Genomic DNA, 23,721 nt, shown 5'->3' with positions numbered 1-23,721 from the left:
TAGTCGCTGGTCCTATAGAGGGCGCAACAGGATAAGAAATCTTTGAAGGACTTCCACATTTACGCTCCATTTCCAAACAGTTCAAATGACAAATAAATGCATACTCTGAAAGCGCTCCACAAGACGTGTGATAATATTACTGGATGCTCAAAATTGAAGAGGAGAAACATGTGGGCAGCGCTGTGTCATATGCCATAGCTGTGCACAAGCTGTTTGTCACAGCTCCAGACTTATTTGTTCATTAATGACGTCATCAGCGACTAGTCGACTTCGACTCGACTTTCATCACATAAAAGTCGACTTCAAAAAATCAGAAGTCGTTCAACCCCTACTGTATATCGATAAACGATATTGCCTCATATCGAATCGCTTATAAAGAAAATATCGATATATCGTACAAACTCGATATACCGCCCATCAGTAAATGATAACAGAATTTTCATCTTTGTGTGAACTATCCCTTTAACTGCTTCCAATATCAACCATAAGCAGGCTGATGATGGTAGTTTGAAAAATAAAAAAATAAAAATTTATAATAATAGTAATAATAATATAATATACACTAATATTATTAATTTTGACCGAAACTAATATTATCACCACTGCGTCACTAATATTTATGTAGATAAAATTCCATGTTAGGGGTTACCTGAGCAGGTTGGGGGCCCAGACGATGGCCAGATTCTTAATGTGCATGTTCGTCTCTCCACTGCAGGTGGCCAAATGGGCCAGGTGTCTGATGAGGTACTCCAAAGTGCTGAAACAAACACAAAGACATCACTTACTGTCAGAAAACACAGCTCTTTCTGCAGTTTCACATCAATGTCTATAACAGGTGACACTGCTTGTGATCCATGTGTAGTGAGTATTGGGGTTACCGGTAGTGAGGAGGAGGAAGTTGCTGGATAACATCATGTACTTTCACCATTCTCTCTTCCTCCGTCATCTCTCCCATACATTCCTGGACAGACAGGAAGACACAGCTCGCTTAGGAACTTAAACATTACTTGAAGGTGCCCAGTTATACAGAGGAAGTCTCCCTCACCTATGTGGCATTTATTTGATCACAAATACAGTTAAAACAGTATTATCGTGAAAAAAATATACTATTACAAGTAACTCTTTTCTATTTTAATATTTTTTAAAATGTAATTTATTCCTGTGATGCAAAGCTGAATTGTCAGCATCATTACTCCAGTCTTCAGTGTCACATGATCCTTCAGAAATCATTCTAATATGCCGATTTGTTATTATCAGTGTTGTTATCAATGTTATTATCAATGTTGAAAACCGATGTGCAGCTTAATTTTTTTGTGAAAACAAAAATATCTTCTAACGAACACAATGGAACACACAATCTTAAATTTAAAAAATAAATAAAAATCAGTTATATTGTGATATTGCCATGGTTAAAAATAGTTTTGAAACCCTAATTTTGCAGAAGCTTTGAACATAATTTAACAGAGCCAGAATGACTTACAGCAAACTTCTCATAGAGTTGGTACGTGAGCAGAGGATTGGGTAGCTCTCTGAAGTAGAGTTTACACAGCGAGCCAATGCAGTGAATATCCTGCATGTACACATCTTTCGTCAGGTCTGGAACATTTTCACTGTCAAACTCATGCCTGATCAGGATGAGATGCAAGAGGAGAACAAATGTCACGATCATGCATATAAATTAACATAAATTATCATTTAAAGTGCGCACAGAATAAAGGAGTGATCAGAGATAACCTTTATATAAACTTCTAGAATAAATTATGTTGTTCAAAATGCTGAAAAGGAAATCAAGGCAGGATCTGGGACATGATTGGACACACCTGAGCTTCTGTATGTTGGAGGACACGCCAGAGTGTCTGTAGATGCCATCCACCACACCATGCTTCTCTATGAACTCTGAGCAGCTCTTTAGGACCTGCGGCACTGAAATTTGACTACACAAAATTACACTTTCTGCAATGTTCCCTTCTCAAAGCACATTAAGAAAATACTCTGTTTCTGTACCGTCTTGGCCGGAGTTGAGGAGATGCTCGCCAAGGTCGCAGCCGAACACCCGTTCTTTCAGGATTCCCCTCTGCTTTAGCTTTTGTTTGGTGGGTCTGGACTTCATGAAGGTGCGCAGGAAGCCCATCAGCTTGCCGTGTTTTTTGGACACTACCAAAAGGGGGTGACAGAGAGCTAATCAGGCAAATGAAAATATGGACTGCACACTTTCACACACTACATATTGTATACTGCTCGCTACACACTCAGCAGGGAGTATCTGTAAAATATACTTCACTTGATAATATGTGTGTTCATTTAGGATACCTGCAAACACAGACAACACGTGAAGTACACAGAAGGGGTTTTAAGTATATAATAATGAATAAAAATAAATAAAAAAATATCTCCAAGTGAATTTATGCAAAATAAATATTACATTTAAATGAATATAAAACATACACAATATACTTAAAACCCCTACCTTTAGTTATGAATGACTTTTTTGACACTTATGTAAATAAATGGGATTGTAAATCTCTAAACTGCTAAGTAACAACTCCTGAGGTATATGAGGCTGAAAAATGCTACATCTACTGTTCGCCATGTTTATATTAGCCACATTTCATATGGTGGCTGACTGGCCTCATACACTCGCCATTATTCACAATCTCATTAAAAAGTTACCTACAAACTTCACTAACAGGAGAATTGAACATACAAATGAAGCCTCCACATGAGCACTCTGACCCCTTAAATGATGAAAACCACACAAATAAATGCACCTAAAAAGGCCAACCAGTAAGCTCTAATCTATGAAGTGTACAACTCCTGCAGGTTGTGTTCCATATATATCAGCCCTAGGTCGAAAAACCATATTACTCTGAATAGGCGATATAGCTATAGATCAGTGGTTCTCAACCTTTTTTAAATCATAGTTCAAAGCTGCTCATTTTCAAACTTTTTTAGAGAAACTAGAAGGAGTAATATATTAAAATAATTATAAATAACAAAAATAATTAAATTCCGTCATTTCAGTAATTGAATGTTATTAAGGGTTTACACTTTTTGTTGCAAATTAATTTATATAAATGTTCTAGTTCGTGCTTACAAGGTTTTTACAACCATTTTTTTACTCACAAATAGCAATTTACAGTTGATAAAATATTTTAGAGCTTGACAAAATGTACAGAATTCATAAAAAATAATAATAGTAATTCTATGACTTGAGACTTTAATTTCAATGACTTTTCCAGGTCTAGAAATCACACTTTCAAAAGTCCCTCTTATATCCAGTTTGAACAACCCTGGTTCTTAAATAAAAATAGCCATTGTTAAGGAAATTCTTAAGATAAGAAATATGATTTTGCTTATTTTAATTATTTAAATCTATCTTGAGGCCCCCTAGTGAGTCCTGACCCCATGGTTGAGAACCACTGCTATAGATACTTCACAAGCCTCAGGGTCAGTGACCTGGATGAAACAAATGTAGGTTAACAGTTAAACAGGTTAAATGAGGGCCTTTCGCAGCTGTACAGCAGACATCAACATGTCGGTTATGCAAGTCATCATTAATGCGGTCTAAAAAGCAGCACTTTTTGAAATTTAGCATTGCCGTGGCTTAACAAGATGTGACTAGGCCATCTCTTCAAAGTTTCTAAGTGAAACTATTTTTGACAGTCCTTTCCACTGTTTGTTGCTGGAATCTCATTGCATCGCGCCTGGTTAGGACACAGTGTTAAAACGTTCGATATCACATAGATCGGGCATGATCAAAATCAATCCCCACAGCCTACTAACAGATTCTCATTTATACAACAAGTGGCCTGTAATTCTTCAGCAGATGCTACAAAACGATTCCCACATGAACACTTGAATGAATTATACAACATTTTTGCTGTGTCTTCACCATCCAACACCCATGCTCATCCTCTCCGAACCTCCCACACTCTCTCTGCCTGCTGTATAAACAACCACAATCTGTGTTACAAACCCTGCTTGTCTCAAAGGATAGAAGGCGTTAGAAAAAGGCGGATACAGAAATGTTAGTTTAGGTAAACCCACTGAAGTTGTTACCAGCCAGGCTTAGGAACCAAGGATGAAGAACTGAGAGAAAAAGAAAGGAACACAATCGACAGAAACATCAAATGCATTTATTAAATTTACCATTAAAGAATTTCATTAGAAGATGCTGCTGTTATGTAGCAGACTAAACAACAACCTAGAATCTTAAATACAAATTTGTTTTGACTACAGTGCCTTTCATCGCCATACAAATAACCTTGAAAACAGCAGTCATGCCAATATCATCTGCACTAGAACATCAAGTAACCAAAGCACGCATTTCTGTGAAAAAAAACAACTAGGGCTGGGCGATATATCAGCTATTCATGATTAGTGGCTGACCGATGTAGGATTTTCAAGGGTTGGTGCAAACAGTTTGGGGTCAGTAATATATATAATTTTTAAGAAATGTTTCTTTATTAGCAAATCAGCATATTAGAATGATTTCTGAAGGATCATGCTGAAGACTGGAGTAATGGTGGTGAAAAAGGAATATATTACACTTTAAAACTAACTACTAACTAATAATTAGGAAAAAACTGTTCTTTTAAATGGTAATATTTCACAATATTACTATTTTAACCATGCGTGATTCTGATTGGTTGACAATATTTGTCAGTAAATGCACAGCTAAAGTAGTTTCTTGACTGCAGAACAATTCAATTTGGACACAGTATACACTGCCAAATTATTTTAGTTATTTCAAAGACACTTGCAGCCTACTAGAGAACAAAAACCACATAGGGGGTTGAAATAAATATGACAAACCATTTCCTTTATTATCTATGGAATGCATGCTCTATCTCTGCTCTCTCTCTCTCTTTTATACACACACTTACAGACTCACTTGCACAAAACTTGTGACTTATTAAAACAGTTTCGTTATTTAAGAGCTGTGTGACATTTCTCAGTGGCAATGGTAACGTTGTTATTTTTGAAGCAGATAAACTTACAGCTATGCTATTATTAGAGACGATACTGTCGAATACAGCTGACAGTCACAGACATTTAAAAATGTCTTGAAATAAAACAAATGTCTCGTGGTGTGTTAACTATGGTATATAGGTGGAATAACTGACTCCAGACTGTCAATTACAGAAAAATATTGCGCATCCAAGGTGGTAATGCAGCTACAATGCAGTATATATTGCCATTTAAAATCAGCATGAAATGAAAATATATTTCCTAAATGCATTTTTTAGATCTTATTGAAAATGCTTTGAAATTGTAAGGTTTAATTAAAATGCCATGATGTATGCTGGACTTCTCCAATCAGTTAATCTGCTTAAACCTGCTCCTGAAGTTTGCACACTTTTGGTTCCACATTTGAGTACAATGCCCACATCTCAACATCTAATCAACAACAGATGCACAGAATCTTTTTTTCTTTTTCGATATACTGCTACACTTGGCTGTAAGTCACAATACAAAAGAAAAGATTTGCCGCAACTGTGGTTTCATCGTGACTTTAATACCACACCCAGCCCTAATTGTAACTACTGAAAAGTTAAAAAAATAATAATAATAATAAAAAATAATTAATCATACCTGATGTTGGAGAGGAAGGCCCAGTCGTGTTGGTAACACCAGGTTTGGAGCCCAGCGCATCCACTTCTGAAAAAGCCAATAAAGATGAACAACCAAAATTATGTGCACTGAAGCGTTGATAAACCAGCAAGAAGAGTTCAGAAAGGACAACACTTTCTCAGCAATATTGGTTCTGGAAGTACATTTATTTTAATAATTAATAATTATTATTATTAAGCTCTTGATACTGAAGAAGACTGTGTGCATGATACCTTGCTTACTGACAGGAGCGCTGACCGTCTGTGGCAACTTCTCATTGATTAATTCCACACATTCACTGGGAAAGAAGCCAACCTGAAGAAAAGAGAGGGGAAAGCTGGGCTCAAAGATTACAGTGTTACTGAAGATGGTCCAAATCAGGTCTTAAGGTTTAGAACGGTACCTGGAATCCATGCTTTCCTCTCCACCACGTGGTGTCCTCTTTGGGTGGCATGTCAATGACTGACAAAATATCACCAACCTTTAGAAAGAGGAACAAAGACACATACAAGCAATTAGACCACAAACAGACACACAAGTAAGATACACATGCAAATTACTTGTGCATTGAAACCATCAAAAAAACTCTTCAAAAAAGTATATTAGCTTAGAAAAGGATGAAGATTGAGTTCGTATTTTTCAACCACAAGCACGTCAACAGCTGCAATTATGTGCACTGCAGACAAAACACTTCATATATTCTCAACAACATCCAGTCACAATCAGATTAACATCTCTATTGCACTTTCTATTTCACGAAATACACTTTGACCCAAATTTTTAAAAAAGAGGAAGAAAAAAAAATATCAGTTCCTATCTCTCAGTGGAGAACAGAACGAGAATCAAGCCTGAGATGAGAGAAAAGAGAAAAACAACAAAAGAGAAACTAAAAAGGGAAAGTTTGTTGAGATAAATGTTGATTTTGGCTTGAAAAAGCCTTGCCTAAATGTTACAAATTCAACAGACAAACAGATTGATACAGCATTAATACAGCATTATTAAACTGTTGCTAGGGTGCTTGGATTGGTTGCTAGGGTGTTTCTAGGTGGCTGCTCGGTTGTTCTGGGCGGTTGCAAAGGCTTTGCTAGGCAGCTGCAAATGGATTTAGAGAGGCTGCTAGGGTGTTCGACAGACTGGAAGATTCAACAGAAAGACATAAAAACAGATCACTACTAAGTTGTTGTTAAGGTGCTTGGAGTGGTTGCTATGGTGTTTCTAGGGGACTGCTAGGTTGTTGTGGGTGGTTGCTAAGGCTCTGCTTAGTTGCTGCAAAGAGTTTTGGAGAGGTTGCTATAGCGTTCGACAATTAAAGATTCAACAAACAGACAGATAAATACAGCATTTTTAAGTGGTTGCTAAGGTGCGTGGAGTGGTTGCTAGGGCGTTTCTAGGGGGCTGCTAGGTTGTTCTGGGTGGTTGCAAAAGGTTTCAGAAAGGTTGCTATGGCGTTCTACAGACTTTATTTATCCCTGCTAAGGTGCTTGACATGGTTGCTAAGTCTTTGCTAGGTAGCTGCCAGGTTTTTCTAATTGGTTGCTAAGGGTTTCGGAGAGGGTTGTATGGCATTGTTTCATGGTTACAGCTAGCTAGATTTCTAGGTTGCTGCTAGGTTGTTCTGGGTGGTTGCTAAGGCTTTACTAGGTTGTTTCAAAGGGTTGCTAGAATAGATCAGTTTAAAAAATGTCATGTGCATGCAAAAGAATTAAACTGTGATAGACAGACAGATGGACAGAGAGAAAGAGAGAGACAAAAAGAAACAGAGAGAGAAAAGGGGCCTCAATGTGTTCTAAGTTTGGGTCACCCCATTCTCTGGCCCAGAAAGAGATGCTGTATATGGAGCAGTGTATAGGGAGGGGAACAGGAATAGACATGACAGAGGAGGAAGAGCAGAGAGAACGAAACAGTGTCCCAGGACCAGGTAGGCTGTGCATGCATGTGCAGAATAAGGACAGGACAAGAGAAAGAGAGAACTCAAACTGGGTACAAGGTCTTTCGGAAGAGTTTGGAGTTTATGCTATAGTTTGATGTACAACACTGAATGGAGCAAGCAGCTAGTTGGCTTTGGCTCTGAAAAGCTAAAAGCTTTCATATGTCCCATCTCAAAGTCCTGTTTTAAAAGGAAATATATCAACACAGCGAAAAAAAGTAAGAGGTTTGAGTACCTCAATGGAGATCTCATCGTTAGCCTGAGCAGTGTAGCGCTTGATGACGTGAGCAGCAGCGATGGCGGGGACGTTTAAAGATGCTTCTTCTTTTAGCAGGAACCTGTTGCCATGGTTGTCAATCTGTAGAAAGTATGAAAATCCATTAACTGTATCATTGCATGACTTCAGGTGGCCAAAATCTCAGAGCAAGATTCATTGAAACATGTCTTAGCCAAACAGATTCTGCCATTTTATTACCAAAAAGTATAAAATGTTGAGAAAACTGACAAAATCTCCTGTGATGCATGTGTATTTCATGCTCACGTCTTTCCAAAAAGAAGCTATTTTGAGAACTGTCTTTTTTTTGCCCATGCAATGGAAGTCAATGGGCTCCAGTGCTGTTTGGTTTTAAATGCTCTTTAAAACATCTTTTGTATTCCACAGAAGAAAGAAATGCATACAGGTTTGGAAAGTCATGAGGGTGAACTATCTACTCTAGTGTATGTTTGCATTCTTGCATCTCTCTTTCCTCTGCTTGTCTCTCACCTCCATCCAGGAGAGAACCGGCCCACAGTTCAGCTTATTGTCCACGATCATGGAGAGACGGTTCAGATACTCCGACAACAGTGGCGTGAAGATCTGCGTGAACAACATGCATGTTCAAACGGCAAATTCATTGAGCAGTCAAAGGTATCACTAAAGACTGATTTAAAGCAATGTTTCAGGGTCAATATGAGTTAAGCTCAACTGACAGATTTTTTTTCAAATGAAAATATTTTCTGTAAGATTTCAGTAAGATTCAGGTCAGTATGTTTATTCCGGACACCAACCTACATAACTGGCCGATGACCACAATACAGAGCAGCTATCTCTGTTAGCGGTACAACATGAGCTACGTTGAAGCTAAATGTGCAAAGGAGCATTAGTAGCCAGCCTAGTCGTGCTCACCTCCACCCGGTCTCCGATCTCGCATAGGGCAGGAAGGGCCAAGAGCTGTGAGTAACGGCGGTCGTAAATACACTGATGCAGGTGAGCATCCAGCGTCCGGAACTCTTCATACGAACGCCGCACCATCCACGTCTTACCCTAGATTTCAGCGAGACAGAGAGAGAGTTGGGGAAAGTCAACAAATTAGACGCCAACAGAAGAGAGGAAGATGCAAGATGCAAAACGATGTGTAGTGCACTGAATTCTTTCACGTTTGATACGGTCAGACGTGTTTTTATTTGTGCCAGGAGGGGGTGTTTATTATTAGCACTGACTGGGGCATGTGTGCCCACTCACCTGGCAGGACACCTGCACGAGGAAAACCAGATCTTTGGCACTGCCTGAGGTCCAGCTGGCATCGCTCTGCTCATTGGCAAACTGAAGCTGAAGGTGTAAAGTGCAGACATTAATTCATGAAGGTGCGAAGAAGTTCAAGAACACATAAACAAATGTTTAATGGGAACGTTCACGGTCTTGCATCATCATTTAAGACTGCATATTTTCACTATAACCACTTATTACATTGTAAGAACAACTAGTTGATTAGCCTTGTATAAATTAGGCTGGTTTTGTGTTCACTGTGTTGTGTTCACTGTTCCTTTCTTCTGTCAAGTTTATCATTAGATATGTATCTCAATGGGTGTTACTTTTATCATGCACCTGCATCCCATCATAATTGTGCATTTATGCTTGAGCTTACAGGGTTGAGTTGAAAGCAACAACTTAAACACCAAAACATGCCCTGAATTGTATCGACTGTAACATTGCTTTCAGTCTGGACATATGAATTACTAGAAAATTGCCTGTTACTCACATTTGATGAGATACAGCTACTCTCAAACACATGACCGTTTATGAGAAGCTGGGAACATCCCTTCATAATAATTCAGTCACCAAAATGCTGTTTCATATCCATGTAGCATGCAAACTTCCTCATTGCTTTGAAAATGACTGTAATCAGTGAGATGTAAGTTGTCACTCACTTTTATTCAAAGCTACTTACTGTTTTATACAAAACTACCTGAGTCTGGGGGCAGTATATATATATATAAATATATATGTAAATATTAATGCCTTTATTCAGCAAGGATATATTAAATATAAAGCAGCATGACTGTTTATATATATTTAAATAGAAAACTTTAAATTGTAATAATACAATATTATTGTTTTTATTGTATTTTAAATCAAACAAATGTAGCCCTGGAGAGCATAAAAGACTTATATAAATATATATAAAATTTACACAGTAGTATTTTTGTCTTCAGGGGGTTTAGACACTAATGAGACAAACTCCCACTCCAGTCATGTTGTGCGGTCAGTGCACTCCAGGTGCTCTCAAGTGTGTGTGTGTGTGTGTGTGTGTATGGCACTCTGTCATTATAAGCACAAAATGCAGCACAAACACACAAAACAATGCAATAGGGCAAGTGAATTACATTTTGAGAATGAATGGAGAATCATTATGGCTGTAAACCTTCTTAAATGGATCACAGATTTTAGACATAAAGCACTTTGTGGCCGGCGGTTTATATGAGAAGAGCTCTGACATACTGCTGTGTAACTTTGAATAAAGTAAATGTTTCCTCTTCCCTATCAGAGCACACAAACACAGAATCTGAATGTGTGTGTGTGTGTGTGTGTGTGTTATTGAAGGTCACAAAGCAAGGGTCTGTATCAGCCCTGGAGATGATCCGACTGTATTCTGATATCACCCAGACTCTAACCGTGATGCATCTTGACAAATGAACATGTATATTACTAATAAAAATACATTTTATGTAATGGATGTTCTTGGTCTTTTATCGTGCACAATTCATTATTGCATGTTATCTTTCATCAAAATGTAAAAGATGAAACCACATTTCTAAAGGTCATTTATGCAGGACAAAATAATATTAATCAATAATACCATAGCTTCAAATTACGTTTTACGTCATTCCAGGTAAATAATCTTTTTCACTCCTAAATATGGCAAATTATGGATGCATTGAATAGTATTTTAAGGTATCATAATTGTGCTTCTGACATAAAATACCTTCTTTTGGGCAAAATAATAATGTAAATAATAATAAAAATAAGAAGAAGCTGATGCTGATGCTTCTTTCTTACTAAATAAATACATTTAATATAAAAATGATTTATAATAATTATTTTATATTTATTTATTATGAAATTTATTTTGGGCATAAACGTGACCAAAAATCCTTCAATATGATGTTGCACCTAACATTTTATTGGAAAGCCAAGAAACTTCTGTTCAACAAGATCTTACCTCGATAGAACCGAAGTCCACATTTTCATAGTGAAAGTGGGCACAGTCAACAAGCTTGGGGAAGTGACCTTTCACAACAGAAAGCCTGGAACCACAAGCAAAGGACCAAACGAGTTAACACACCATACACTTTCATCACAGAGAGCTGTGTGTGTTATAAGTTAGGCTACACGTAGAGAAAATTAATTTTCTGTTTAATCAAATTAGTCATGGCAAGAGGCACTATTGCTCAGCCTTAGGATTTTCATCTGGAAAACAACAAATCTCACAGAAACATCCTACAGCCTTCTCAATGCTCTGGCAAACACCCACACACAGGACAGTACTATGTACATTTTCTTCAGCTCTAGTTTGTATTTTCAAGTTAGACAGAATGTAGAAGCCCTCTAGGGCAGCTTTCAGTAAGCTACTCATAGACACCACAGGGAAACTTTGCATCCCATTATCAGTTATTTCAGAGGGAAGTGAAACTCAGTTCTTCCTGTTTTACAGTGTGTTCAGAGCTCGACAAACCTGAAGCGGCCCTTCACTTTATCAACTATTAAACCAAAATAAAGTCCGTCTTTTTTGGGTCTAAAACCTTTAAGGCTATTTTACTCTTTGTTACAATTGCTTGCTCTTAACCTGAGTTTGAGGGTCTGGGTTACAATTCAAGGGTGTGGTTGCAAGGTGGGAACCTTAGTTAAGAAAGCTGCTTTAAAATAGAGCCCTATGATTTCCCTGATGCGGAAAACAAGGACAGTCATAACAATGAAATTTACTGTATAATGTGGAATGTCAAGGAATTTTACAAAATTTAGATCAACAAATCAAAAGGATATACACTTAATCAAACTGCAAAAAGACTACTATTGAGATATGAAGTCTACATGTCTACTACACATTCTCATACACACGTGACGCTCGTGGTGTTTTCAGTGGCTGACATCTCATATATGAGGACATGAAACTTCATCTCCAGAGATGCTCTAGCTCACTCATTAAAACTTTTTTTAAAGGAATATTACACAATTTTCATTTTTCGTAGTAAACATCTGTGCATCACTTTGTTTGACAAATTCTAAAGATGAATTAAATTGTTAAAGTTTTATGAATTAATTACCACCGTTTTGATAATACATTTGCATGAAATCATAAACACAAAATAAAAGACTTTCGTAGGGCAGTTATTGTTAATTGTTATTATTGTTATTAAAATGTAATTAATTCATTAAAACAGATTTCAAAATATTAAAGTGGAAAAAATAATTATATAAAATAAATATAATTATTATATAAATAAAAATAAAGGTGTAAAAAAAAAAAAAAAGGATTTCACAGGCCCATATTTAATACATCAAATGAATATATGTCTGCACCAAAAGATCTAGCTTAAAAACTACTGATGGACAGACATTCACTTTCTCACCTTTTGCTCATCTTCCCCTTCGAGTTGGCTGAGGTTCCCACCGATCGGGTCCCAGGCTCCCCAGAACTTTCCAGATTATCAGTGCTTCGAGCCTGTATAATGAGGTAGGAGAGTAGAAGAAACAATTTGTATGCTTTGATGGGTCCACGCAACAACACAAAGATCAAAGTCATCCATGTTTCGACATCATCTGAATTCAAAGATACTCAACATACTTTGGAGAAAATAGATTATAAATCCTAAATCAGCAGTGATTTTACAGAAAAGATTCTCTGAAGATTCAAAGAGTCACTTTGATTTTAATGTTCAAATCACACTAAGAAAAGCACTAAGGGAGCAGCAAGAAGCTTATGAAGAGACCGGGACTGTTGTCTGCTGACCTCTGGCCTCATTTAGAATAAAAGCCAAGCATTTACATCAAACAATTTTTTCAAAATGGGTGATCAGTGTAGAGCAGCATGGGTTCATCTTCACACTTTGACCATTGGCGTGTGATCTAAGCGGCCATTTTCAAACCTCTATGGCAAATGAGAATAAGATTTGAGATTTGTGATTGATGGCAGTGCACAGCAAGCGATAAGAGCATCAAGAGAATATGTACATTGTATAAATAAAAGGCAAAAAAAAAAAAGATATAGAGAGAGGCCAATCACTGTGAGGTGACACATTGGTATTACAGTGCTGGAGTTTTTAGAAATTTTTTTATGACATTTTATTGGAATACACACACACACACACACACACACATATATACATATATATATATATGTATGTATGTATATACACACACACACTAGTCATTGAGTAGCCAAAATCGGACAGTTATTGTTTATTTAAGGTCATGCACTGAAAAAAATTAGGTGTAGGATTTACTTTTAAAAGCAATTTTCACTCAGAAATTGCTTGTAAATTTCACAAATATTTACAAAGAATTGACAAGTAACGCATTGGATTAAACGTGAAATTTTGAAGTAGATTTAATATTTTTGAAAAACCTGTAAGTACAAATATAAAAATATATATTGTAATATTTCGCTTTAAAGCAAAGAACATGAAAAGTAATTTTAATGTACTGGGAAGCCAGAATGCGCATCCGTCAACAGAAACATACATTAGCCGAACCCTGTTTTTTTTTACATGTTATTTATAAGAAACCATATTACAGATGCGTTGTCAGATTTAAGTTGAACCGCGGTCCTTGCGCGTGCCGAACCATGTGTGGAGAACCGTACAGTTCGATTTTTTCCCGCGAACCGTTCCACCCCTAGTGTGTGCACTTAATGTAATCCTATATAATCTCAATGATAACAATAAACCCCTCAGTATGTGTGCTTAATTCTATAACTAAGCAGACTACAAAGTACAAGCACAGGTGCCGTGTAAACAAATATTGTGTTTGATTTGCATGCTGCAATTCTTAGAGGAGACAAGGAAGCAAAGCTGAAAGCACTGACACACCGACCACAAAAGATACAATCACTTCTGAAACTAAAACTTTGAAATACAATCCAAAATAAAAACTTAAACTGGCCATTTACTAATAACATGAACAAAATAACTATCTATGAATAAATAAAACAAAGTCTAACCTGAAACTGAAAATTAAAAAAATACAATCAAAGATAAAAAAAAAAATCTAGTGAAATTAAGAGTGAAACTAAAACTAATACTAGTCATTGAAAACAATACAAAAAAAATTTAAATAAACAAATAAATACTAAAAAAAATAAATACTGAGAAACAATAATACAAAACTAAAATTTGCCATTTCCCAATTATACAAACAAAATAAAAACAGGTAAAAACTAATAATAAAATTTATAAAAACTTAAACTGGCCATATATATATATATATATATTTATTTATTTAAAGTAGAGAAACTAGAAATAATAAATAAAATAAAAATAATATTAGCACTTGAACGAAACACAAAAAAGTGACTTAAAAAACTCAAATTGGCCATTTTACAATTACAAAAAGTATTTAGGAAGAATTAATCTAAATAAAACAGAAATTTAAAGTAATATAAAAAATAAACATTTTCCAAAAATATAATAGCCCTGCTTCCTTCCGACTCAACCTGCTCCCAGAACCCCACCTCTCCATTCGGCTTTGGATTGAGCACACATCCCTCAATCCGTTGATATCTCGGCCTTCACAGCACACGTCTTGAGGATCAGCTGAGATCTCAGAGGAGAGATGTCGGCCAAATCAGTGACAGTGAGAAGAGCTGCCTGTCAATGTCTCGCCTATAAATCAGTGGAAATGTATTGCACACTAACACCACTGTGCATAGCCCTGTCTGGAGATATCAACTGGAGTCACACTGATTGTGTGTCAGTCATTATTAAGCAACGTTCCCTCTCTGTCCCTGACTGACACAAGGGTTATTGAGGTAGTCAACATTCCTGCAGCGAAATCATTTTTAGACACTATCGTGTATCTTGTTAAAAACTGACAAAATTCCCTGTCAAAACTATTTTTGTTCCATTGCATTAATATAAATAAAACAGACCCCATTTACATTCTTAATACATGTCCCTGGTCTTACTGAATATGATTCAGCAATCTTTCATGAAAATATAAATGCATTTCTCCAACTGAAATTACTTTTTGCTGGCATCAAGGATAGGGAAATATGATAATAGCCAACGTAATTTAGAACATATATACAGAAGGAAAATATGAATAATGCTTGCTGTAAAAAAAAAAAAAGTTGCTATGCTGTTGTTAGGCTGTTCTGGATGGTTGCTTTTCGGCCCAAGACTAAGATATTTTGGTCTCTAGATATGGCTCAGGGTTTGTCAAATCCCTAACCATGAGGATAAGCAACAGTAATAGTCACGCTTGCCTAAGTATTCCCTTCTGAATATTGTGTTTCACTCAGAAATACACCACATCACAGAAGCTAAATATGTTGAGAATGCCATTTTAAGTTGCTTTGAAAGGTCTGGTCTGACATGCAAAGAAATATAGAAGTACACTACTGTTGAAAAGTTTGGGGTCTGTAAGATTTAAAAATAAATAAACTTTTTTTTTTCAGCTTGGACATGTTAAATTGAAAAAGACAGACATTTATAACTTATATAATTTATAACATTACAAAAGATTTATATTTTAATAATATCTGCTCTTTATAACTTTGTATTCATTTAAGAATTCTGAAAAAAAATTCAGTTTCCACAAAAATATTAAGCAGCACAACTGTTTTCAACATTGATAATAATAAGAAATGTTTCTTGAGCAGCAAATAGAATATTAGAATGATTTCTGAAGGATCATGTGACACTGAAGACTGGAGTAATGATGCTGAACATTTAGCTTTGCATCATGGGAATAAATTACATTTTTAAATATATGAATAGAATATTTATAGAACAGAACATAAATAGAATATAGAGTTATTTTAAGTTGTAATAATATTTATTGTTTTTACAGTATTTTTGATCAAATTAATGTAGCCTTGGTGAGTAAGACACCTCTTTTATAAATATTTTTAAAAATCTTACAGACCCCAGACTTTTGAACAATAGTTTTTATAGCATGAATATTCTATGGAAAAAAGCCACTAAAAGGGTCTGAAAGTTGCTAAATCTAGTGCTAAAGTCACGCCTGTGCGTGTGTGTGAGACACGGGAGCTGATGGCAGGGGGCGGTGGATATTTGTGGCGGTCAATGTGGATATTGTGGATGAGTTCTTGTGTGTCATCACGTTCTATTAGTTCTACAGCTTCAGTTTCTGAACTTTCACGCTTAGTAACACATACAGCTGTTCCCTCACCACAGTCCAACAGTGAAAAGGGACAACTTTCAAACAGCGTCGCGTTCCGAACGTTGTTTAAGCGACATACTTTATTGCGGTATTTAAAAAATTCATATCATAACAAAAATAAACACCGGTATTCGGTATGAACCGGTATACTGCCCAGCACTACATAAAACAGTATAATATGCTTAAAAACCCTTAGTTGCAAATGAAGCAAATTTAAAGAACTTCAAAATATTACTTCTACTCAACATAGTTAAATATCCGTTGAATGCAAAAGGCAGATGGATCATTAAACTAATACGGTCCAAGTTTCATTGCATATTGTGTGCTGAAACCACACGAGACTCGCCCGTCCAGCTGTAAAAGCCCCCTGTAACAGTGCCGAACAAAACATGCCTGGATCTCCAAAGAGGCAGCAAGCTTTTATTCAACCCACAATAAAGACTACATTTCAACCTTCAAGTGTTCCACATACAACGCTGTGGGTAATACTGCATGTAGAGATGGTAAACACAGCTGGTTTTAACCAAGGCCGCAGTGATGTTATGCAAACACGCACCTAGCGGACCCGCTGTAGGATTTACAGCAAACAACACACCTGGCGGCTGGCATACAGGTTCACCTGAGATAAACATCTAGTCCATCTAGTGCACCTATTCTCTGCTGGACGATAAAACTTGCACTAGTCTACTTTTCTACCACATCAAACCTTCTTAACTAGTCAGTAAAGCCTGGAAAACCGTCAATCCATGCCATTTCTCTTGTGGTAACCTCATACATGTTCTCCATGACTGGTTTATGTTTCTCTGACAGACGCTGTTGAATACAACATACAGTAAGCTGCTCTTGACAGCTGATTCAAATGTTACATGTTAAAAACATAAAAGCACACAAATTCATAATCCATTACCCAACTAACCAATTAAACCCTGAGCCAACTAGGTAAATATTTCCACATTCAAATTCTGAATCTTCCTTGTTCTCAGATTGCTTCATACCTTGAGTATTCTCTTCCTCTTGAACATTTCTTCTGTTGTTGATAATGTGAGGCAGAACTATGGAGGTCAACAAGGTCGTTAAGCTGTCATCACCTCCCTACGTCATCGTTTCACCGATTCAGATGCATCAGAGTTCATTCTCCTGCAGTCGGACCCTCCACAGATACGTGCGGATGGGTGGGCTTTCCTTGGAGATTCCCATAAGCATAAACCCACTCTCTCTTCACATATTCGTCTATCTCGCCTTTCTTACCGTCTCAGCTCACGTTCAGAGGCACCTGTTGAATATTTGATGTGGCGATCTGAATGCTGGGTTAACGCCAGGCCTCTGTAACTCCTCAGCTGTTCGCAGGAAGAGAAGGGCTGCTCATATGACAGAGCATTTGTGCCGTTCTCTCCACTCGTTTTTGGACATGTTAGGGATGTTCAGGCGCTCTTATTTAGGTGTGTCCTGACAGTTCAGTAAAGAAACATAAATATGTCCCAGTTTAAACTAGGGCTGCTCGATCAATCAAAATATAAACAAAATTGAAATATGCCTTAGCGGCTTAGTGTGCTCATCAATAAGGCTGTGATTCAAAATAAAAGTTCAACATTCAAAAATTAAGATATTAAGAAGGCCATACATATTAGTATTGTACTAAAATTAGTATATTATATTTCTTAATTACTTGATTTTTTTATTTAGAGTATATATTACTATTGCAATGATTTAGTTTTATTCAGTAGTAATAACAATAATAACTCATCATTATTGCTGTTGTTGTTGTTTTATAGCAATATCGATGTATAATCACAAAATTTTGGCCATATTGTACAGCCCTTTAAACAAGCACTTGGATTTTTTAAATTGCATTTTAAATGGCAATTTTTAATCAGAAAAATACATTTCCTCCTCAAATCTTGCAGCCTTCGTTTAAACTATTGGCTGAATGACTTAAGATGAAAAAATCCTCAGCGTTGATCTAGCAGGCCTCTGTTTGTGGTTCTCAACAGGCATCTGTCATATTTCTGAGCGAAACAGGATAAAAATGTATGCTACATATCTGAATGAGACCAACAGGTTAAAGAAGAGGAGTTACAAAATAAGAAGGATGACATCAGCCGAAAATGCATAAGACGCAATATGCCTTAAGAAGGTAAATCGGGTCAGTTTTGATTTCATGGTGACTTTAAAAATTAGATCCCTCCATCTGAAATAAATGCTTTGCCTTTCTATAGGCCACAACTTCTGAACATCCCATCTGAACCTGGATATTTACATATCAGAACACAAAGTCCTGACCTCTCAAAGCCTATTCTGGTTATCCGATAATCAATGACCAGTTGATGCTATACACAGTTTACCTGTCTTTTCACCTGCTTTCCAGAAGATACGCACAGACAACTCACAAACAAGAGCTCCAACTCAGTCAGACATCAGAAGTAAGATACAGAAGGGAAGGCAAAAAAAGGGACACAAAACATGCCCACACAAACAAAAGATATAATGAGTCTCATTCACTAACCATGCATATGCATGTATTTCTGTGTACAACCTGCGTTTTAACCATTTTCATGTGGAAAGATATATACAAGTTAATTTTATTACTTAAATTTATTTGAAATTCACAATGAAACAGAACAACATTAAATAAACTTACTGTTACTCAATTTCTTATAATATAACAATACAACATAACATAATATAATATAATGTAGGATAATATAATATGTTACTGAATTAAATTTGCCAATAATGCTGTCTATAAGACTATATACATAAAAAAAAACGATTTTTTTTTTTTGTGAATTTTAACTATTTTTGAAATTGGATATGTTAAAAAAATAGCATATGCAGAGGGCATGAGCATGTTTTATACTAATTACTTGCTGTAGACACACCCTCCCTCATTTAGAATAATCTGGATTTCTTAACAGTAGAATGAGGGTAAAAAAACAAAAAAACATCACAACTGTGAGTGAATGAGACCCAATAAGGCGCAAGCGACATGCACAGTTAAGAGGATGGGTTCAAACACTGTGATCCGTCAAATGCATCTGAATCATCTTAATGCAGTGTTTTATCAGTTTACTGTTCCTTTCGCTCAGTGCACAACTGTATAAATGGAGTCAGAGTTGATCCCATCCTGTGCGTGAAGTGCTTTTGGCTGCGGAGCGGCACTTACCGGACATGTCTGCCAGGCTCATCGTTCTCACAAACATGGCGCATTTCCGAACCCACTGGGGTCCTGACACTTGACACAGAAAAGGAGAATAAAGGCCATTTAATGTCAGCCATGAGTCTGCATTATAATCTTATACACACAAGGAGCTGCCATAACCCAAACACTGTGGATTATGAAAATGCATGAATGAGCCAGCATGACAACAGCAAAAACAGTAAGGATGGCTTATATGAGAGGAAGACACATTGCATCAGCTGGAATTAGCAAATGTGCAACTAGTGGACATATTCATATTTAGTTTTTCACTATAGTTTTATTCACCTCAAGCCGAGGTTTTACCTTTTGCCGTTTAAAACTGGATTTTAGCACCACAATAATTGAACCATCCTGACATTTATATGTTTTGTCTGGCCAGCAAGAGAAATAAAAGTCGTGCACGAAATATTTTAAGAGTATGTCTTTAATTAACATGTAAATGAATTGAAATAAACTCCAGTAATGATGTGAAAGGCCGTGTGCTTTACGAGGTCAGTCTCATGTAGAGCTGAACTGCAGACTGCAGTAAACAAACGCAAAGAATCCATGAGACCTTCAGGCAGGAATTCTCTGGTATGGGGAGTATTCTGCAACCATGGCAACGAGTGATGTAGGAATGAACTGTGTTTTTGTAGGAAGCATTTTTCAGCCCGTGTGAGAGTTGCGCTAAGTTCAGCCAGTTAACAAAGACTTTAAGTCCAGAAGCCTACTTAAGTACACAAACATGAATGCTTAGCCAAGGCACTGCAAGCATGCTGGTCCGCTGTACATAATAAATGTGTTATTGAGTTACTCTGGTAGCAACAAACCTCAGTATATCATTTTAACTTGCTTAGCAAGAAGATCTACAAACACGTGCTCTGCCATGACATTAGTTCTCCTGAAAGAGAAAACTAACCACAGAAGGAATTTGTTTATCCTAACTTGTGCCATAGCACTTCTTTGAATAATGCTTGCTGATAATGCAACATGCACCATTACATGTGTGTTTATAGTCGTTTGGAGCACATTCAGGTCTTACTCCCCAAACAGCCAAAAATAAAGAAAAAATGATCAGAATCTAGCTAGATAAACAGGTACTTATTTTATGTATTACTTACTTAAAATTTACAACAACAAAAAAGTAAAAAATAGAAAGCACTTTACATCTAGACTTCTAAAAGATGATTTTAAAGTTTTGTACAGGAAACTAACATCCAATTATCAACAAAGCAGAAATGGTTATTAGTATTTAAAAATATTTTAATATTAAAAATCAATTTTAAAATGAAAATATCAGTCTATTGTTTGACTTGGCTGATAATATAAATAGAATAAAACACTTAAACATAAAATAGAAATAAATCTTTAGTCATCCATCTAAGCTACTATAAAATGACTAATAAAAAAATTAAAATAAGGAACAAAAAATATCCTACTAGATAAACTAATTTTCTGAGAAATAGGAATTTCAGTATATCCACAGCAATCTTACTTGACTATTAGAACATTATTATAAATGAGACTGGTTACAAAATGTAACAGAAACTAAATTAGCAACCCTTTATTTGTAAAGTATTTAATCATCCAAAAATAGGCATTACCTCATGCTATTCAAATACAAATGCAGTACCAGTACCAGTATAGCATAGTACCAGTACATTTACACTAAGGGGATGGTTGTGGGTCACCATAGCAACACTGCTAGCAATTGTCAGCTGTCGTTTGAACGTGGCTGAATTGTGCTGATATGGACAAGAGCGAGAGAGGCTTATTATTGCGAAGTCGTGCTGTCAAAGTCCGTACCATCATGTGGGCAGCGTCTCTATAGTAACAGCGCTGGCATTGGTCATGAAGAAAGGCTCAGTGTGTGTGTGTGTGTGTGTGAAGGGTGAAACCACATGGCTGCTAAATAAAGAAACCAGGATGGATGTAGAGAGAAAAATATTCAAACGAACAGTGGTCTGTGTTTGAGTAAGTATCATATAGTGTTTGAGGTGTTCTGGTATTAACCACACTAGAAACGCACAGCCCGAGCTGCGTCCAGCAAAGCACACGCTGTGAAGTCTGCCTGTGGGTGCGCTGGATAAAACGGGTCACACACACACACACACACACACACACACTATTGTTGTCACTTCCTCCCGCCATCTCTCTGTGCTGTCAGATCATGAGTAGTTCTGCTGTACAAACAGATACACGCATGTACACAAAACACTACTGTGCCATTTGACCTTGCGAGAAGGGGTGTAAATATTTGCTCTAATAATGATTCAATTCAATGATCCTAATGATTCAATTCAGGCATTTTAAAGTTTAATTTGATTCAGTTATTTTGGTCTGATTCATGATTAGGGCTATGTCGATATATTAAATATTTTTAATATATATATTACCATTCAAAAGTCTGAGGTCCATAAGCTTTTTTTGTTTTAAGAAATTAATCCTTTTATTTAACAAGGATACATTTAATTGATCAAAATTGAAAGTGAAGTCATTTTTACAGAAGATATTATTCCAAATAAATGCTGAGTTTTCAACATTGATAATATTAAGAAATGCTTTGCAAGCAGCAAATCATCATTTTAGAATGATCATGTAACATAAAATTTAGCTTTGCCTCACAGGGAAAAAAATTACATCTTAAAATATATTAAAATAGAAATCTTATTTTTTTAATTGCAATAATATTTAACAATATTACTGTTTGTTTGTACTATTTTTGATCAAATAAATGCAGCCTCAATGGGCATGAGACTTTTTTCAAAAACATTTAAAAAAATGTTACCAACCTCAACCTTCTGAATGGTTTATAATTATATAATTAAGCAACATCATGAATCTGTTGTGATTTTAATACACTTTTTTTTCGCTATTATGTTCCCTAAAGAGGTTTGATTCATTGCCATGAATCTGTTTGAATGAATCAATTCCTAATGATTCAAATCATTTTAACAATTCAAATGCATCATTATTCAAAAATGTTCACAGAAGTCACTAGCTATGTTTCCATCCACCTATTTTTATGCGCATTTTGGATTATCGCATTAAAAAAACGCTGGATGTAAACGCCAAGATGCACATAAATTCTAAAATGCGCATAAAAAAACTTATGCGCACAACTGAGTATAGGGCTGGGCAAAAAATCGAATGCGATTTTCATGTGAATCTCATCAGTAAAGCTGCTTCTGGTGATTAGTAGTAAATCTCCAGCACGTGCTTTCAGATGGAGCGGCATTTACTACACAGAGCCGTAGTTCACTGACAAGCTACACAAAATCGTTTTTGAGATCTTACTGACGAGATGCGCATGAAAATCACATTAGATTTTTTGCACAGCCCTAACTGAGTAGGATAAACTTTTTATTTGATAAGAAAAAATGTGCATAAACTACGATGGAAACACATTTACCGAATAAATTCCACCATGTGCATTGAAAAAGTCATGTGACTTTGCGCTATGAGACGGAATAAACTGACTAACCAGCGGACCGGTCTCGTTCACAGCATCTATTATGTTGTTTTGGTCGTTCTGAAATGCCTGAGGAAAGTCTGTCATCAAAGTATTTCTGTATAATTACTGTCTTACATGACTGAGTTCCCGAACAGCAGGCATCCACCTCTAAAAGCAATGACCGCAATTACTGTGTTACGTCTACTCTCCCTGAAGCGCAAGTAATTTATTACATATGAAAATTATTATATTCAGTGGCTTCTCCTAGTTTTCTTAGAGATATTTAGTGCCAGTTTATCAGGAAGTGACGATTTTGTTCTCTTTGACTCATTGGATGGAAACGGTGCTTATTTGCAAATGTTTTATACGATATTCCAGTTTTGCGCAAGTTAAACTCGCATCTCTGGATGGAAACATAGCTACTGTCTGGCATGTTTTAAATATTACAAATTTTTAGTAAAATTATGTGGATAAATACTGCTATACTATGTATTGTACATATTTCTATACGATGTATTGATGCATATAAATTGAAATGATAAAATATTATTATTCCTTGTTAATTGAATGAAATGTGAAAAAATGCCTTAATTATATTTTAAGGCTTAAAGGGTTAGTTCACCCAAAAATGAAAATTAGACTGTGTTTTACTCACCCTCGAGGCATCCTAGGTGTACAGCCTGTAGCGAATCCATGTGTTTTTGTAAGAAAAATATCCATATTACAAACGTAATAAACACTTTTCTCTCACTTCCGTTACCTGTCATACGCGGAAGCCGTTCCGGCGGATGATGTAAGACGTTGGCGTTGCGTGATTAGTGACGAATGTGGAGAGAGAACAAAACAAAACGCCGGTCACGAATTAGAAGTACAAACCGAGGATTTGCAAA

General features: G+C 36.3%; 1 protein-coding gene across 1 annotated transcript in view; it reads right to left on the bottom strand.

Moving 5' to 3' along the window:
• Nucleotides 1-23,721, bottom strand: part of LOC107709693 (rho GTPase-activating protein 33-like) — a 75,162-nt gene that overhangs the window by 23,387 nt on the left and 28,054 nt on the right. Inside the window, exons 2-16 of the mRNA XM_016514282.1 lie at nt 19,363-19,431; nt 12,428-12,632; nt 11,020-11,104; nt 9,042-9,128; nt 8,706-8,843; nt 8,304-8,396; nt 7,776-7,898; nt 6,017-6,094; nt 5,847-5,928; nt 5,596-5,661; nt 2,005-2,154; nt 1,821-1,923; nt 1,481-1,625; nt 879-961; nt 650-757 (exon numbers count right to left, since the gene is read on the bottom strand). Coding sequence (XP_016369768.1) covers nt 650-757; nt 879-961; nt 1,481-1,625; nt 1,821-1,923; nt 2,005-2,154; nt 5,596-5,661; nt 5,847-5,928; nt 6,017-6,094; nt 7,776-7,898; nt 8,304-8,396; nt 8,706-8,843; nt 9,042-9,128; nt 11,020-11,104; nt 12,428-12,632; nt 19,363-19,431 — 1,615 coding nt within the window. The remainder of the gene's footprint in view (nt 1-649; nt 758-878; nt 962-1,480; nt 1,626-1,820; nt 1,924-2,004; nt 2,155-5,595; nt 5,662-5,846; nt 5,929-6,016; nt 6,095-7,775; nt 7,899-8,303; nt 8,397-8,705; nt 8,844-9,041; nt 9,129-11,019; nt 11,105-12,427; nt 12,633-19,362; nt 19,432-23,721) is intronic.

Source organism: Sinocyclocheilus rhinocerous, unplaced genomic scaffold (assembly GCF_001515625.1).
Source record: "Sinocyclocheilus rhinocerous isolate Xijiao unplaced genomic scaffold, SAMN03320098_v1.1 scaffold282, whole genome shotgun sequence".
NCBI lineage: Eukaryota > Metazoa > Chordata > Actinopteri > Cypriniformes > Cyprinidae > Sinocyclocheilus > Sinocyclocheilus rhinocerous.
The sequence above is the reverse complement of the archived record's forward strand: the minus strand, read 5'-3'. Positions and strand labels throughout refer to the sequence as shown.